This window comes from Limanda limanda, chromosome 9 (genome assembly GCF_963576545.1).
Source record: "Limanda limanda chromosome 9, fLimLim1.1, whole genome shotgun sequence".
Lineage (NCBI taxonomy): Eukaryota > Metazoa > Chordata > Actinopteri > Pleuronectiformes > Pleuronectidae > Limanda > Limanda limanda.
This window is the reverse complement of record NC_083644.1, coordinates 15,469,888-15,488,393: the sequence shown is the minus strand read 5'-3', so window position 1 is coordinate 15,488,393 and position 18,506 is coordinate 15,469,888. Positions and strand designations below refer to the sequence as shown.

General features: G+C 41.5%; 2 protein-coding genes across 2 annotated transcripts in view; one reads left to right on the top strand and one right to left on the bottom strand.

The window, feature by feature from the left end:
* The window catches only part of acbd6 (acyl-CoA binding domain containing 6), a 29,336-nt gene extending 25,014 nt beyond the window's left edge, over positions 1 to 4,322 (bottom strand). Inside the window, exons 1-3 of the mRNA XM_061077878.1 lie at positions 3,853 to 4,322; positions 3,587 to 3,651; positions 2,655 to 2,751 (exon numbers count right to left, since the gene is read on the bottom strand). Coding sequence (XP_060933861.1) covers positions 2,655 to 2,751; positions 3,587 to 3,651; positions 3,853 to 4,131 — 441 coding nt within the window. The 5' untranslated portion in view covers positions 4,132 to 4,322. The remainder of the gene's footprint in view (positions 1 to 2,654; positions 2,752 to 3,586; positions 3,652 to 3,852) is intronic.
* A 1,944-nt stretch (positions 4,323 to 6,266) lies between these two features.
* xpr1a (xenotropic and polytropic retrovirus receptor 1a) overlaps positions 6,267 to 18,506 on the top strand; it is a 67,555-nt gene continuing 55,315 nt past the window's right edge. The window contains exons 1-2 of the mRNA XM_061078225.1: positions 6,267 to 6,642; positions 13,009 to 13,060. Coding sequence (XP_060934208.1) covers positions 6,574 to 6,642; positions 13,009 to 13,060 — 121 coding nt within the window. The 5' untranslated portion in view covers positions 6,267 to 6,573. The remainder of the gene's footprint in view (positions 6,643 to 13,008; positions 13,061 to 18,506) is intronic.

Here is an 18,506-nt window from a genome sequence, read left to right as displayed (position 1 = left end):
TGGTTCAGCCAGGACTTTATTACCCTGCCTATTCTTCACTGACCAACCTTGACTCACAAAAGAACCCACACAAATCGGATTTCAGGAAAATAGGGAGAGTGGGGAAGAACATGACAAGCGGAGCAAAACAACTGTGCGTGCACTTTTGGTTCGACCTAATTCACTTCAGAAAGTCAGAATATTCGCTGATGCACTGGCCCCGCTCCTCTGCAGTGTAATGTAATATAAATCCAGTGTCTGCTCAACAATTGAGAAGGAGCAGAGGTCAACTTCTGGCTATTATTCTCTCCCATGCTTTTCTGTCTATGCACTCCTACTTACACCATTTTAACTGGGCTTCCAAAAGAATAGCCACCGCTATGCTAAGGTGCTTTGTTAACACTAACACAATCAGCTCCTTTTCAGGAGGGGGGGGCTCTGTTGGACTCTGCCCTGGCATTGTGCAGGTATGGGGAAGAGCCAGCGAGAATTGCCCCCGGAGTGTGGTCGAAGACAAAAGGACGTGTCAGGATTAGAGGTGTGGTTGACAGTGACACTATAAAATTGACATTAACATGGACGTTGAGCAAAGAAAGAAGAGGGAGGGAGTAATAGTAGACTAAAGGGGTAAAGAAGGAAAGCAGGTAGTACAGAGGTGGAGAAGGAAAAGGAGGGACAGAAAAGAGCAATAATAAAGATGTGAGGGAAACCAGAGGGAATGTAGACAATGGTCAGAAAAAAACTTGTGAGCATAAATGCATTATTTGGTTCTTCAATAATAGGAAAAGAAACAACTAGATTCCATCTCTCAAGGCTTGTAAAACATTACTGTGACTGCATATCCATCCCACAATTCATCCCAAAAATCCAAAGACTTTCAGATTGGGGCTAGGCTAATTGCAGACTCTAAAATGACAGTAGTTGGGAATGTGAGAATGTGAATGTCAAATAAGCCTGTTGAGCCAACTAATTTTACACTCATTTTGCTATTGATTAATGAGCATTGTCCCTGTTAAATAAACAAAAAAATGAAATGAGTGTGTGTACCCCACTCTCCTTCAATATCAGCTGAGATTGGCTCCAGCTCCTCCCGTGACTCTCAAAGTACAAGTGGTATAGATAATGGATGGATGGATGACAAGCTACTGACTTACAACTCATATCCCTAACACCAGGAACACAAGTTTTATTCCCTAGTCACTAAATATTTCAGTACTTTAAAAATCAAAATGTAATGTGACGTTTTTTTCAGTGGCTACAATCATCACCAGTATGTCAACAAAAATGTTTACCAGAGACTTTTAAATCAACCCTAAAACATCTATATGCTGACTGGCAATTTTGACATATATGACAACAAAGGTCTATTAGTGGATATTCTTTTTTTAAATCTTAAATGTCATATTAATATGAGTTTCTGACCATCAAAGTTATCTGGCTATAATAAGTAGAAATTCATCAACCTCTGCAGAATGATTAAGCATTTTCCAAAGTTATGGAGACTAAATTTAGAAACCCATTACCTTACTGTCAGCCAAATAGCATCTTTACAACCTTATTTTGGGTGTAAAAAGCTAAATTTGTCAATTAACAGTTTCAAAATTGGCTCAGCAACGACATTTTAAGAAATGCTGAACACTGACTGCTGCCAGCTGCAATAAACTTCCCTGTGCACTGAGCTTTAGCCGGCTAAATAGATCATCATCTGAGAATGGCTCCCTAAAAACTGACACCTGGAGAATAAACAGCATTCCCTTTATAATCTCCATTGTAATCACGCAGAGCAAACGTTAATGCTAATATTTCTCATGACAAGTTTGTCCCTTTTAGTGTTTCATTAATAACACTCTTCTCAACAACACAGACAGTATAAACTTGTTGTTGTTACTGAACGCGTGCCCCAGGGGACAGGTTGTCCGTGGCAACACAACTCTCCTGACAGTTGGAAGACTCCACTCAGCAGTGTGTAGAGATGTAAACAAACTCTCTTGTGTCACCATACATGGAGGCACATCTCCTCAGCTATACTCTGAGAGCTTTATGCATTATTCATGTCTCAAACTGCTAGACACTGAGGAAGACAACATAACCTCCTCATATTTTTTTCATGCTACATGTACAGAATAAAGAGCAACTAAAAGGACCCACACTGTGACACTGACCTCTACTGACAAAAACACCATACTGCATTTGACAAAGTCGACACTATTTGTCCTTTTTCTCTCAGCATGGAGAAGAGTTGAATACTTATTTCCAATACTTGTATACAAAGTGCCAGATGGGTGGGATTAGAGCAAAATAAGCTTCCATACAATATTCTCTGGATGAATGAGTTGGACCGTCTGCCTAATTTCATAATACCATTAAATCCACAAACACTGACTTCTACAAAGGACAAAAAGATGGCTACAAAAAAGACAAGTATACGTTTCATCAAGTCTGCAAGTCATTTAGCATCTTTGATATTTACATCATGAATTTAAGAGGGTATTATTAAACCTCCCTGTTCTTTCTTTTATGAAACTCCGTCAAAACTTTCTGTCACTTTGTTTTGTTCTAACTTTGCAATCAATGTTAGTACAAGACAAAATAACATTAAGCTGTATAGCATAGTACTTGACAGTATGTAAAGTTGTGGGAATCAGCTTTGACTTTTTAGAAATTGATGTTATTACCTTCGTGCTGCCTTCAGGGTCTAACACATTGACACATGAAATGTACTCTTGCATTGCCTGCTCTGCATCCATGTCTCCCAGCTGCTTCCAGGCTTGCCTGTAACAATAACATCATAAGTGTCATCAATATATTCATCATCGTCATCATCATTTACAGATGATCATCTTTATCTGCACTGGGTGTTATGATTTACTATGTCCACTGCAAAGTGGTTGTAAACAGCAACATAAAATGTGAAATAGACATTTTGATATAAACTGAAACAAACTGAAAATATTATATAAAGAGTTTTTAAATGTTTTACTTCATGTAGGACAAGCAGTTCATAAAAAAACATAGGGAAAAAAAGACTGTAATAATTAGCACAATACAAGTTTTATCAATGGCAAAATGAGAAAAGTCCAATATATCTTGATATAATGCTTAAGCATTGCGTCAGCACTGTGAGGAGGTATAAATTATGACTGATTTACCTCAGATTTTTATCATGTTATACTGTTTATTGAGTGTTTGTCATTCTCTAGTTAAAAACCACAACCCTCACTAAAGAGCAAGTCTTTCAACCTAAAATAAATAATGATGTGACACTAGTGATAATTGATATCAACCTGTCCGAGATTTTGAACTTGATGTATAATTTTTTGGGTCATGCTGACCTGCCTGGTAAAACCTGTGCATAACACACGTGTAAAATGTAGAGTAGACAATCAAATGCTCTCTCTCTCTCTCCCTCTCTCACACACAGTAAATGTCTGAAGCTTTCTGCTGTGTGTTTTTGTGTCTGTGTTTGTGTGTGTGTGTGTGTGTGTGTGTGTGTGTGTGTGTGTGTGTGTGTGTGTGTGTGTGTGTGTGTGTGTTACAACCTACAGTACCCCTGTTTATCTACAACTGTGTTTAAACTCGTCATGGTGACCAAGTTGCAGCTTCATACCATTTCCTCTGTCCTTCGAAGTCAAAGAAGCCGGGCTTTGGTGTATTGCACTTTCCCACTTTGACCTGTGAACACAAGCGTCGGTCAATAAGCTGGTTAACTCAGCCTAGTGAGACTGGAGGAGAAGACACAGACATGAGGTTAAAGGACCGGATCTTAACCCAGTGATGGAGCATGAATGTGGATCATTCCCTCCATGTGGATGTCATGTAACGTCACGCCACCACTGGAGGGCTGTCCATTGGTCCAGGCGGGCTGACACTCACCTGTTTGTACCGGGCGTACAGGTACAGCAGCTGGTCTCTGCCGGCGGTCTGGACCAGGTCTCGAACGCGATCGGCTGCGGAATCAAAGTCCGCCAGCAGGTCCTCTTCCTCCAGCCTGTCCCCCATCTCCATGGCGCTGCAGTCGAACTTCCCCAAACCCAAGTCCGAGTCGGAGTCCGAGCCGGCTCCACCGAGAGGCTCCCCCGTGTCGGGCCGGGCTGGGTCTGTACCTGAGCCCGTCGCAGTGTCCGGGGAGGACGACGGTGACCCAGAAGCCATTGTTATTGCTGCGTGTGGCGAACTGCCAGACACGACGAGCGCCGAGGACCCGCGAGAAAAATATGAAATAGGAACAGAAAGCAGCTACCGGATAGATATCTATAAAGTCATTCCGTGGCTACTTCGTTATTTCCATCAGTTATCGCTGAGAATCAGTGACAGCCGGATTGTTTCTGTCGTTGGTCCGTTACTGGTACTGTCACCTAAACGCCCCGGCAGACACACCAGCTGAATCTAAAGTTCCGGATACATTACCGACCGCACTTCGTAGTGCTTCCCCGGAAAGAGACAAAAACATGAAGCAACAAAACAATTACCATTAAATAATGGAAAAGCGTCAGGTTTCAGTAGGCTTAGCAAATCTACGCAGAACTATTCAGATTCAGTTTGGATGTTTATGGTTTTGTTTATGGTTAATCTTTTGCATGTTAAGCTCAGTGCTGCTTTGCAGTCCTAGAAATTTTAGAATTGTATTTTATAGTTGGTACTTTCAAGGGTTGAGCCGTCCTAGTTATTGATACATTTTTTTTGTTTTTAATTAAATTAAATTAAATTAAATTAAATTAAATTGTGTAGGGCCCGAGCACTGACTAAAATTGTAAGGAGTATTATTATTATTATATATTATAAATAATTCTTACCAAAATTTGCAGAAAATTGGTTGTATTTATTTTGTATTTCCTTTTAATGTCATTTTAACATGTTCTTATGTTACTTCAAATATAACTTATATATATATTTTTTCTATTGTGAGCTCATTAAGGTTTAGCTCCACCATTTTCCTTCCAAGTTCTGCAGCTTTGTAACAGAGGAATATTAAATTTAGCCTTTTATTGAATAGCTTCAGCTTTTCGACTCAACGACTCGTTTATTAGTTTTTCTGTTCTATTTATGTCCAGTTTCAGTTTTAATCCACCAAACCTGATCTATTTATTATCCTTCTACTGTAATCAAAACGCTATTCACACGATGCCTGATTGTGAAGGTTTCTGTTACAGTTGTTATGAAGTAAACAAATTCAGGCAACCAGACACATTGGCAGCAGGCTGCATTACCGCAATGTGTCAAGCAGATGGCGCTATATACAAAAGGATTGCTCGTCACATGTCCCAAACACCGCTCAGAAGATTCTTTCAAAACTAAACTAAACTGAATTTAGAGCAGATTGAGCAAAAGTTAAAATCAGACAAGACAAGACAAAACAAATATTCAGACAAACACTTTTTTTCTGACATACAATCACTTTTGGTTTCGCTCTCGTTGCATCAGTGGACAACATAACAAGATCCTGCAAAATATTGTTGGTTACGGTAGCTTATTATCCTGTCATTTCGAAACTATGTACTTCTCCAGAGCATAAACGAAGAACTCTCCATTAAAGGAGGGGTTTCCAAGTATAGACTCATTTGCTGTCCCGTTTCCGGGTGGGCTTTATTTTGGAAATGTGGAGATAATAAGCCTGTGGAAAATATGCTTAACTCTAAGAATTTGAATGGTGGAATAGAAGAGACAAAGAGATCAGAACAGTGACTTTAAAAAAAAAACAGTAGTTGTTGTCATTAGAGGATTGTTATCGAGGTATGTAAATGATTGGTATGTAAATCCCGCACCCACGTGTCAATTCTGTGTTACATTAACACACATAACATAACAGTATATTGCATATTGCACATCCCCATTTCTCTCCTGCTTTGCATTTTACTCTTTATTTAACTTTTATGTCTTGTATACATATATTTGGTTTATATACAGTTATTTCTTTCTTATGGGAAGTACTTATCGTGTTTTTATGCTTTATGTATAAAAACAATTCCAGGTAGGTGTAACCCTAACCCTAACCTACTTAGCAATACATCCTTTCTGATTCTGATTGTAAGGTTTAACATGAGAAAAGATTCTCAACAGCAACAACGTGCAACAGCGGGCGGCACGTGGGGGTCAGGTTACTGTGAGGAAGAGGGGTGAGGGGTGAGAGAGGAGGGGTGGGGGGGCAGTGACCACGTTTACACGCTGCCAGCCCTTTGACAGGAGGTCCCATCCCGGTGCTCCTTGCGCGCTCTGCTGACGCAACCACGTCGCCTGTGGCTCCACGCCATGGCTCCACACGCTGTCCCCAGTCCTGCCCAGCGAGGGACGGAGCAGAGCCACTGACCGAGCCACTGTCACCGGCTCCGTCATCACACCCGACCACGTCCTTCAAAGCAACAAAGCCCCCAGGCTCTGGAGAGGCTGCTGTCACCGCGGTCCCTCCCGTGAAGTAGCATGTGGGACGGGATCCGCTCGGAGCGCACGGACCGGGACGAGCGACGAGCCGAGTGAGCGGAGTGCGGAGCTGCAGCAAGTTCACTGACACTCACACACACAGGAAACACACAGTGGACAGGGGACAGCAGCGGAGGATTTTAACCCAGGTTCGAAGAGGGGGACACCTGCTCCGGCAAAATGAAGTTCGCGGAGCATCTTTCCTCCCACATCACTCCCGAGTGGAGGAAACAATATCTCCAGTATGAGGTAAAGTGACATTTATCTTGTATTGGGATTAAAAGAAGCGCGGACAAGCGGAGGGAAGTCTCACAAATACAACAGATTTACTTCAGAAGTATCACAGGGAACAAGGATATAAGAGTCAACATCAATGGAGGGAAGCTTCTATGAATAAATATATATTTAGTTTCAGTAAATCTTCCTCCTGAGAGCAATGAACGACGGGTAACGTAAGGGAAGCCCTTTTGTTTATGGAGGGCAATTTGACTGCGGCTGTTAAGAGCCACAGGGAGCATTCAGTGTTTAGTGTTGTTGTTCACCGAGGTTTACAACATCTAAAGATGAAGATAATGAAGAGTTTACTAAACAATTCGATGCCTTTCATGCTGAAAAAATACAACATTTTTTATTTTATATTTTAACAATTAACAGTCTGAATGTTTTTTAAACTAAATGATTTATTTAGCTGTGTTTAATTTTCATATTCACTTATAAAGAAAATATTTCGATCCTGGAATTCATATTTTCCCCCATGTTTAGATTTTTTCTCTCCCTTTGGTTGTTCATCATAAACCTAATATGGGGGTTATACATAAAAAAGAGGGGAAAGGGGTCATGTTAATTCTCCAGAGCTGCAATTACCACAAACAAATCACAGCGATCTTTCAATTATCCTTTTTTTTATTTTCAACAATCATACTGGACACAATGGTAATCTCTCAAGCATCAATTATTCATTGCTGCAATATTTCAGATTCCTATCCCTCATTTTAAAACGGTTTAGGAAGATAACTCAGATTGTAGACATAATATTTATTGTTTTTTTTTTAAATCAAGATGTAGTTACTCATATTTTGCACAATTTAACAGAAATGTTTGTCTCTTGAATTCAACCTGCAAGACTTCATCTGACAGGATATCCTGATGTCTGATGATTTAGATGTTTGTGTACACACATGCTCTTTGTTGGGTGGTGTACAGTACTTGAGGATCATTTTATTTTCACACCCCACTTCTCACTGGCTCTACGTTAAGAGCTTCAGTGCAGACATGCAGTGACAGCAGAGGCTGCTCCGTTCCATTTAGCTCTATGAATTATAGACAAAGAACCCGTTCCCTTCAACCTCAGAAACCTACTTCCCAGACGCAACACAAGCTCACTGAGCTGCTTTTATTTTGGAAACATGCCCCGAATGTGACTGTTAAGTTGCATAATCGCAGCAGCAGACACTTGGATCTTTCCAGCCTGACATGAATGATATGCTGTCATCAGTGTGTAATAAAAACATCCTCAGGCGACACAACTCCAGTGAAAACCAATGAAAGAGATGTCAGATATGTGGTGAGCACACAGGGAAGAGGACTGTGCTGTATCTTTGTTTCTTTTAATTGGTCATTAACACACATGCACAGGTTTTCTTGACTGGTTGTATGGACAGACTGCCGCTCAGTGAGACAGGGACAGATGCATGACCATACCAGCCATTTTACACCTCCAGATTTCGCCTCGGCGCTCACTGACCTGAGATGGATGATGGCAGATTTTCTCTGTCATCTGCGTGTACCAATGTTACTGAGTTTATAAAGATATAATAATCTTTAAGTAACTGTAGAGATTTAATATGATAGTATTTAAACAATATATCTACACCAGCAAATTTCAATATGGGCACTTTAATGACTGAAATGCCTTCAAGAGCTTTTGATTAATCTTTTTTTATTTATATTTAAGTGTTTTCTTTTATATCTAAGGTGACTTGATTGCATTATTACCAGATTAACTGATTTCTGTGAGCTAGATTGGTGGGCTTCATCAGTCCATATCTTTAAATACCTTTAAACAATACCGTTTTTTTCCTATATCTCGAAAATCCAGCCTATGCAATCACACAGTCATCACACGTACTGTTTAAATATGTAAAACTGGAGGATTACTGTCTGTTCTGTACAGTTGTTATTCTTTCTCAAATCTGAATTATACATGTCCTAAGGGTTTGGAGGGAGGAGGGCTTTCTGTGTATTTGTGTGATTGCGGCTGCCTTGAGTCTTTGTCTGACCTCTGTAAACACCAGTACCTCCTGAGTGGGTGGAGCTGGGAGAGAGCTTACACCTACAGATGATGGACATCTTAGTCAAGGCGTTTATGCCCCCGAGAAACCAGTCAAGAGACAAGGACGAACATAAAAAGTAATATTATGTAAGTAAAGTCATTTAACTTTCGTGACGTGGGTCGATGAGATGAATCGGACTTTAGAAGAAATCAATTTTAATGTCCCTGAAAAACACAAAGCCTGGTCTTGCTGCTGTGGAGTAACACAAGCAGTTCAGGGACTTGTGCAGAGACCCTGAAGTCCGTTCAGCAAACATTCAGTTATCATAGACAGTGGTAGTCATCCAAACTGTGTATTCATTCTGCATTGTGGCCTCTGCAGGCTGCACTGTAGCTCAGTTGTCTGTCTATAAAATGACACAATGACACATTGTTCCAGCAGCGCAGGTCATTTGTACCCGTAATAAAAAATAAGACACTTCCACAGTGGCTGTGTTAGTAGAGCCGCCCACGTCCAAACTGACGTGTGGCTTTAAGTGATATTCTTGCCTTTGTGTGTTAGTAGGATTAATTAACCCGGTGCCCTGTTTTCCCTCTCCTCCTATTTTCAGACCACCCTATTGTGTGGGAAATCAGTGCGCTGCCTATGCAGATTGGTCAGCGGGTTTCTATGCAGATGTGAAGGATGCAGCAAAGTGGCCGCTCCAGCAAAAAATACAGAGCTTTAGCCAGTATGGGACTTCATCTGAGAGTGGAGGCATTGACAAGGCAGCTGAGTGATGGAGTAATTAGGTGTGCTCCTTATCCTGTGGGATTGTAGTTATAAACCTATATGCTAAACAGCTGCTTGGTATGGACGTGTGCAGGTCCTGCAGATTCCAGCGGCTTGTTCCAAAGGGCAGGGGATGCAGGTTGATTCGCACAGGAGGGGTTATGTCTATGTTGGGTGTTTTATATAAAGTCTCAAGTTTGTTTTCTGCTTCCTCATTTCATTTCCCTACATGCCTGAGGATTTGTCATACAAAAGCAAAGCTGCTTGTATAACGGCATGTGATTAAAATGTTTTATATAACTGTGTGTTGGACGGCGCAGGTATAAAGAGAGGCAGAGATGCAGATGTTTGTGTGGGCGAGAGAACGAGGCCACTTGTTCATCTACATCTGAGTAGGTCTAATCATTCGTGTAAACTCAGGCGAGGAACAGGAGGAGGAGGAGGAGGAGGAGGAGGAGAGTGCATGTGCAGACTCGCATCTAAAATTCAAACTAGCAAAGTGTCATTACAGTATGTGGATGTAAAGCAGGTGCCTGTGTGATTTCAGTGAGTGATGGCAGGTTGTTCAAAGGTGAAGCCCCGCCTTCCTGTGATTAAGGGAAGTGATGCAGTTTAAATGTCTGAGCTTTGCATTGTGACATGCAGACACAATGTAAACGGTGCATTAAATATACAGCACCCTATCTGTTGTCTGCGCCCGGGAAGTGTGATTTATCAGCATGTTTTACATTATGAACATTATGTATACAACAGGCACGGCAACTGCTGTGAACCCCCCCCCCCCTCTTCTTATATACATCCCTCCCTCCTTCCTTCCATCCTCACCTCATCGTTCCTCCCCCACTGGGAGGACATCTGGTCCCCGACCAGACCTGCCCTCTGCCTCCCTCCACCCCTCTCCGCAGCCTCTCCTCCCATCCTCTCCACTCCTCCTCCACTTAACCGCAGAGCGAAGGATTCAAGTGATCCACCATTGGCTTTCTATTTGAGCGTGAGATCTCTTCAGGGCCCTAATGAGCATTGTGCGATCTCCTCGGTCACCGCGATAACAATCTCAAGTAGCTCAGAGGAAGGATTTGAACGTGTAGCACATCAATATTTTTGTTTAGCGTCCACTCCGCATGCCGCAGCTTTTAAAGGATTGAATTCCATTGACAGGATTCAATCGAATGGACGCTCTGCAGCGAAAGCCTGTCGAGTGTCACAAGTACTTACACGTGTTCCCCTCATGTTTGTTTGAGTGAGTATATGGGCTATCATCACGTTAATGCATGGTCATTCAAACCCATGGGCTCCATTAGGCTCGGCTTAGATTTTGTCTACAGGTTTCATCACTGATTATCACCAAGCCCCTAAGGTTTATCCTAAATCCCCAAAGAGCCACCCAACCCCACCCCGCTTTCCCGTCACTGTCATCACCATGGCGATGCCTCCATCTTAATGAACAACCCCCCCTGTCTGAATCTGATTATCTGTTTCCCACATATTAGAGAAAAGGGGGGTTTCTTCTTACCAGAAATTAGCCAACACTGGGCCTTGCTCCAGTGTTGGTCCCCTCTGATCTTTTCTATGCAGACAAGGTGGACTGAGCCCTACAGACACATGGAATGTTCTGAGATCTCTGAGGAACCTAAAGTATCACCATCCAGGCAATACTGATGCACATAATTACTCAGAGCTCTCTCTCTCTCTGTCATGTTACAGAAGCAGCAGGTTCTTGTCGTGGAAATTTATCGTGAGATTTGAAATAATGAGTTTCTCAGACCGGAGTTGCCTTAGAGTTTTAGTTATTAGCTCTGCAGAGGGTTACACAGCCAGCAACATGGCTCGGAGTGCAACCACGGGAAGTTAAAAAGGAAGGTTTTAAGACAATGTGATAAACAGGAAACAAAACAGAAAGCAGACAGGACCGCCTGCTGTCTGGCATCACTGTTACAAAAAGAGGAATCAAATCCAGCACACAGTTGCACAAATAAAGGTCAACAGGAGGTGGAAGACATTGATGTTGTATCAGCTAAGCCCACAGACAACATTAAGAACAGTAGTAAGTAAGACATTCGTCACAGTAGTAAGACATTGATCAGTGAAATTTTCCATTACATTCTATATGATCATGAACAAAGAACAGTTTCAGGAGATAAAAGAGAAAAATGTGCAGGTTGTCAGGGTTGGATGACAGAGACAAATATTCCCCTCTGTTCTTTCTATTCTTTTTTTATGCATTTTGCTTTTTATTGATCGGACGTAAACGTAAATTGAGGAGAGAGAATGGGGGAAGACATCACCCACACTACTAGCTATCAGGTGCCACGGTAATATTCTCCCATAACTTTATATGTATTTTTTTATTTTAAATACACCCAGCGGGATAGAGAACGAGTAAAGTTTGGTTTCTCATGCACATTTTTCAGAGCCTCGTAAACACACTGACTTATTGAATCACTAATTAAAACTTGATAAAGTTTAACAGACAATCTTTTTTTACCCCTATCCTAAATCAGAGCAGTTTAGTTCCAAAATAATTTAATGAGAAACAGGACCCGGCTCTAGTCTTTTTGATTACTTCTGATTACCACTGAAATGTTCATATGAGTCATTGTTCAATTATCTGTCATTTCATTTTCGTTTCATTTCATTATCTTCACGATCAATCTTACTGCAGAGAGGAAACCTCATTTAACCGACGTTGCTGTCTCTAAGTTGTTAAATGATTTTCCTGCGTCTCGTTTGTCCAGCAGTTTGTTGGACTTCCTCTATCGTCATCTTTCTCCCAATCAGCAGTTTAAATTACAAACTTCTGTCAAACTCCACACGTGTCGAAAGTGACTCAATCTATTACTGTTCATGTTTAAAAAAGTCCAAACAACAACCATTCTTCTCTTTTGGGGTTATAATTCTTTATGCAACAGTTGTTTTTTATGGGTGTATGAGTTGTGTTGCTGAGATTTTCTCGATTTGAAATAGTGAGACTTAAAAAAAAAGATGACCCACATTTCATGCAGCTGGAATCTAAAATTTATTACCAATGCATTATGAAGAAACTTCTCTGCATAGTTGTTGCATTATTTGATGTTTAGCAATCCCTCTGTCGTATTTGGCATTGAAATAACTACTGTTGAGTCTTAATGTTGCCATCAATTTGTGGACGTTTAATGGCTCCGTGTTACGAGTGCTGTTATTAAAATAAACAAGAGGATTAAAACGCCCGGGTTTTCGTGTCGCTCGATATGTTAACAGCTGTGCGGCCGTTGCTGCAATCCCCCCCCATATGGAGGAAGTGTTATTTAATGGCTCTCAAATGGCTTTAGATGGTTTAAATGCTACTGTAAAAGCATATGGTGCAAACAGTACTTGTGTTGTGACTCGCTGCCCCCTGTAATCACTTCTTACTGTCCATACGTTAAATACATCTTCATTGCTCGGAGCTGACTCAAATGCTTGTGATACTTTTAGGCCATGTGAAACTCACCGTACTTTTATTTACTTCGGACTTTGACATGAATTCTGACATCCAGTGACAACTACATTGATGTCCTGACCATCTGCATTATTTTTCTTCTTTTCTCATCAGGCGTTTAAGGAAATGCTGTATGCTGCCCAGGACCAAGCTCCTTCCATAGAAGGTAAGGAGATACCCTATTTGCATACACGGGCACACACACACACACAAACACAAACAAACACATACCCACTGCCCCTTCTGCCCGGGGCCTGTTTGGGCATCCCCAGAATAACAGCCTTCATCTACTAAAAATAGTCAATCGCTGCTAACGTGCTGCCACCCTTCAGTCTCTGACTCGACCAGACTGCAGGCACTTAGTAAATCATTACCTTCTCCCTCACTATCTCTGATAACTGGCTTTAAATTATACACAGAAGGGAGTGAAGGGATACAAGTGCTGAGAAGGGAAGTTGGAAGTTTACAAAAGATAAACCTGTACACTTACTTTGTAGTCAGCAACTACAGACACCAGCTTGGGTTAAGTTTTGAGTGGGGCTATATACTCAACATAGCAACGATAAGGAAGGCCACTGGCTATATTTAATCATTGGCACAAGTGAAGTCTAATGAGGGAAAGTATGTGAAGCATTTATTTTTATTTTAGATACCGGTTTGTGGAAGTCAACAACTTTCTTTAGTTGCAGGCTTGACGTGTGTGTTATGTTGTGGTGACGTGCAGCCCTGTCTGTGTGTGTGTCTGTGACGGGATGGTCAAAATATGTCTGCTGGAAAGTGACCTCTGCGCTGTTTGCATGACTGTGGTTTACGATGTAATGAACATGTGTGCGCTCGGCCCCGAATGTGCATGTGTTTACTGATAGATTTTTTCAGTGTTGTTCAATATGCCGCTTCACAGAGCGGTGTCTCCCTTTGCTCAGGCAGTTCTAGCTGAAGGGGGCTGATGGGGGGGAGAGAATGATGTGATTGTATCCGACTGACAAAGTTGTAACACAGCCACAGAGACTCTCTGTTTGTGTGAGTCAGCGTCAGGCAGAGAGATCAGTTTCTTCTGGTTGTTACCTCTGTTTGTCTGACTTTTAGCAGGAGAGATTGTTTTTCCATTTCTTTAACATTGCAATTGACAGGAAGTTTTGAGTGTTTTTTTAATTAATGCGAATTTCTCAAGACATAATGCAGAGATCTTACTGATCATGACCATGGTAGGCTTGATATCAATGAGTGTGTGTAATTTGGTGCAGCTTGATTGAATTTAAGGGGACTGTTGAGCCTTGGGAGAGGTATGTGCTCAACTGAGATGTATGTGCCATTTTAGTTTCATGTGGGTATTTGTCAGCAGATTTATGTAAAAAATTGCTGAAGGGATTTCCACAAAAGTTGGGGAATATGGTTCAAGAAAAGAAAGATGATTATATTTTGGTGTCTATCTGGACAAAGGAGCAGATCTCTTAGTTTTTTTTATATCACTTTCTCTGTAAAATTGCGAAATATATGTAGTTTTTTGTTTGGTTGTTTGTTTTTTACATTTTCACCTATTTCCCAGAGATATTCAATGATCTTGATTAAATATATGAGGAGATTGTTGGGCTGGTAGTGGTATATTCTAGTTGACTTGTGCTAGACTGCAGTAGGCATGAAAAGGAGACCTTCAGAAGTTGTAATGCAAAATACTGATTTCAGTGTGCTAATGTGCTTTGTGTGAATAAGCTGTGTATGGTTTTGTTTCCTAAATATGACATTAACCTTCTATACAACGTGTCTTGTTCCGTGATAACGTATGAGCTGTCTCTGCTTTGAGAGGTGTCTCTAGAGGCCGTTAGCTCGACAAGGCAAACTGAACACAGATGATAAATCATTTCCTGTCTCAAACCTGAGCTGTGCTCATGGGTCACTGGTCTGCCTCTGTCTGCTGGTGGCAAGAAAGTTGAGTGTGCCTTATGAATAGAGACGGGATCGGTCAATCAGTATAAAACGTCGCCATTAATCTGGTATCGCAGTAGCGTTTCAACATTCCCCACTCAATCACATTGATTTGTGAGCTTTTCACACTTTTGTTACACAGTTCAGAAAGTGACCAAAACACTGAACCAGACAAGTGCGAAGGAAGCAGAACCTGCAGCGGCATTTGTTGAGTTTAGAGGAGAAGAAATGCCCTTCGGTGATTCTATGGGAAAGGGGATTGTAGCCATAATGAAAACAGCAGGCGAAGCAGGAAAACAGAATTATTGAGGCCTGTCAGGAACACACTCATGTAGCAGAGGTTCACTGACTTTTCATAAGAGAAACTAGATTAGCGGGAGTTATGAAATTCAAGCTTTCTGCAGCAATTTCTCTTCAGTTCAACTGACTGGATTTAAACTTGGCCAGAACATTATTAGAAAAAAATATGCTACACTTATATGATGTTTTTCTACTTTTGTAGACAAAGCATTTTACAATTTTTCCTGTTCTTTTAAATGTAAATCTGCTGTCGCATAAAAGAAACCAGGAAACATTCACTGAAAAGAAGCTGGAAAGAGTGATTGTTTCTTTAAAATGTGTCTCTGTGGTAATACAATGTTTTTTAACCAGATTTTTACAGCTTGATCATTATATCTTATCTGTTCCTTCAGTTCACGACTTATAGCTATGATTGGATTCACGGATGCACCCCTCTGTCTCTCCCTCCCTCCACGTCCTGTCTCATTCATCACAAAAAGCAAGGTTTTGGTATTCACAAGATGTTTCTCTCGCCTGAGGGAGACCGTTTACTGGGTATAACTCCTCGCTCAGCAACCCTGCTGTATCTAATAGAGCTGTATAATAGATAGACAAAACACAACCCTGCACAGGCTGCACTTCAAACCCTCTGCAGAGGCCTCTGCATGTATCATATCATGGTCAGATTGTGAGAATTTCACTACATTATGGCCAAGAGCAGTAAAATAAATGTGTTATGTTTATGGTTTGATCTTCTCAAAGGTTGATAATTGTCTCTGTTGATGCGTCGCTGTGCAAGTGTGGTTTTTATTTGCTCAATCAGCGCCTCCGCAGCAGAGAGCCTCTGTGTGAAGAAACCACAGAAACAACACGTGTTCAGCATCATTTCCCAACAATAATCAGTTTGCACAAGATGGATGTGCAGCAATTAAAAGATCTCGATGCAAACATACATGGACATGATGGAACCTCTGCTGCTGCACGTGACCTTTCACCCATCGTCAAGATCGTTTGTTCTTGTTCCCTACGATTCTTCATTAGTCCTCGTGTAGTAATAATTAAAACAACGCCCCATCACTGTAATGGAAGACAACAGAGTGAACAGCTGGTTGAGTCTCTGGTTCACCCTGATCCAGCCATTAGAATGAGTTATGCCAGGATCCAATTAAATTAGCCTGTTGATTGTTGTAGATCCGAGCACAATGGCCCCCCGGATTATAAATACACAGCTTTAAGAGGAACGTGTGTTTGTGTGTGTGTGTCTGAAAGTATTTTAAATAATGTTAGCTGAGCTTTTACACCGCAAGTCATTTGCCGTCTCATTCATTCATCCACTCATTCAGTAACCGTTTCCTTCATTCGGTTGCTCTGTGAATGGTCAGTCCATTGCTGTGATGGTATCTGTGTCAGACTGGGGAGAAGATATGGTAGTGATGGCACCGTTTGAGTCACACAGGGAGTAAGGGTGGGGCTAGCGTGTAGTAACACACATACACACACACACACATATTGTCCAAGGAGGGGGTTGCTCAGAGAATGGATTTTCTTCTGTTGGATGAATGGGATCAAACCCCCAAATAATATGAATAGATTCCTCATGTGCACTGCAGTCTACATTATATCACAAAGTAAATAGTAAAGGTAAAGTAAATAGAAACCTTATTTTCCCCACTGTCTTGTGGCTTGGCCTTCAGTGGCCATATCCCTTTAGGGCTTTTCATGTTTTATGCAGTCAGATCAATAATGGCATAAAAGCGGCAGTGTGAAAAAAGCACGCTTGCACTATTTCTTTGTGTGGCGCTGAGTTGCTTTACCAATTCAAATCATAACAAGATGTGATGGTATTTTTCTAAAAGCTTCATGTGACCTCTAATTTTCTTTTAATCAAGCTCAAGCAGTGAAGGGTTTGATTGTGTTGAAATGAGGAGCCTATGAGCCTGGCCTGTTCTTTGAGCGAACAAATAAACTTCTAATCCTCTATGATGATCACATCATGCTTCAGTTGTTGCACAGCCCTTGATGTCATAATAAATATCGTCACTACAATCGCAACCGTGTCTCCTTCAACCCGCAGCCCAAAGAATGACAATCTCATTATATTGGAGACTGAAATGGAAATGTATCACCGGTTATCTGCATTTTTCTGAGTGAGAAACTGCTGAGATAGTGACAGGTGGCTATCAAGGCACCGTGTTTGAGTATGAGTAGGTTTTTGTCCTTGCTATGCGGCTGCTGGACATGAAAACATTGCAATAATAGAGATAACTGCTGTGCTTGTACACATCTTTGTGCATCTGGCTCGGGGCCCAGTGAGTCCCAGGCCAGATATGTTTGTTTTTAAGTGGTCTAGACTGGAGTTGCTGAGCTGTTGTATCAGAGTGGAGAGAGAAAACACTGTAATATCTCCATAGAGCAATATTCAACCACCACTCAAAGTTGACTCAACAGTTACATGAGACAAGAGAAAACAACCGAATAGAATGATATTGAATAAAACACAAGATACCTCTCTGTACGGTTCAGCATCTTTCCCAAGGACACTTCGGCATCTAGATTGGGAAGATTGGGGATCGAACTGCCGACCTTCAGGTTGGAGGACGGCCGCTCGACCCCTCAGTCACAGCCGTCCAAATTATGCGTTTCGGGTCGGAATACTCAGCATTTTTGGGGATTATTTCTATACTGAGTATGAACTCATTTGCGTCGGTGTTCAGAATATACTGTTTGCATGAAAGTGTCATATTCAGACTATGTCTCAACCGGGTTGAATTGGAATTGGCGTCCATGTAAATGTGGTCGGTGAGCCAGAACATGGAACCACAAAGCCAGATGTTAATTGTTTCACCCCGGCCTCCTGCTCTCCACCGTACAACCTGTCAGGTTTTTGTTCCTGCGCCTCCCTGCGGTACTATATTGTCCCGTCCCTTTTGGCTTCATACAGCTTTGATTGCATGGAAATGAACAGAGCAGTAAACCTGCACACTGTGGCAGCATTTCACCTACTCTGTCAGCGTCCCTTTTTAGCGTCCGACCAGGTCTTAATTAATATTTTCGTTCGTGTGTGAGCTGTCGTACCTGATTTGCTTAATGGAAGCAGCCACGTGAATCACAGCCACAAATCACTTCAACTACACCTTTCAACCGGCACTTATTCTGCTATTTTCTATTGTTGTCCATGTCGCTTTGCTCACCCGCCATTTTGTCCACTGCGGTTGCTGTTGACGAACATGATGAGAGGTTAGTTGTAGGCTGTTTGTTATTCTGCTGGCGTATGTGATGGAACAGCAGCTGTTATTACTGCTGTTGGTCCCTGTTGGAATCTGTCACCGTTCACCCAGTGTGGAAAAAGCTTTCTGACAACTGTAATTTCTTTTCTTTTCTTTTCTTTTTCTTTCCAAAAACAGTGATGC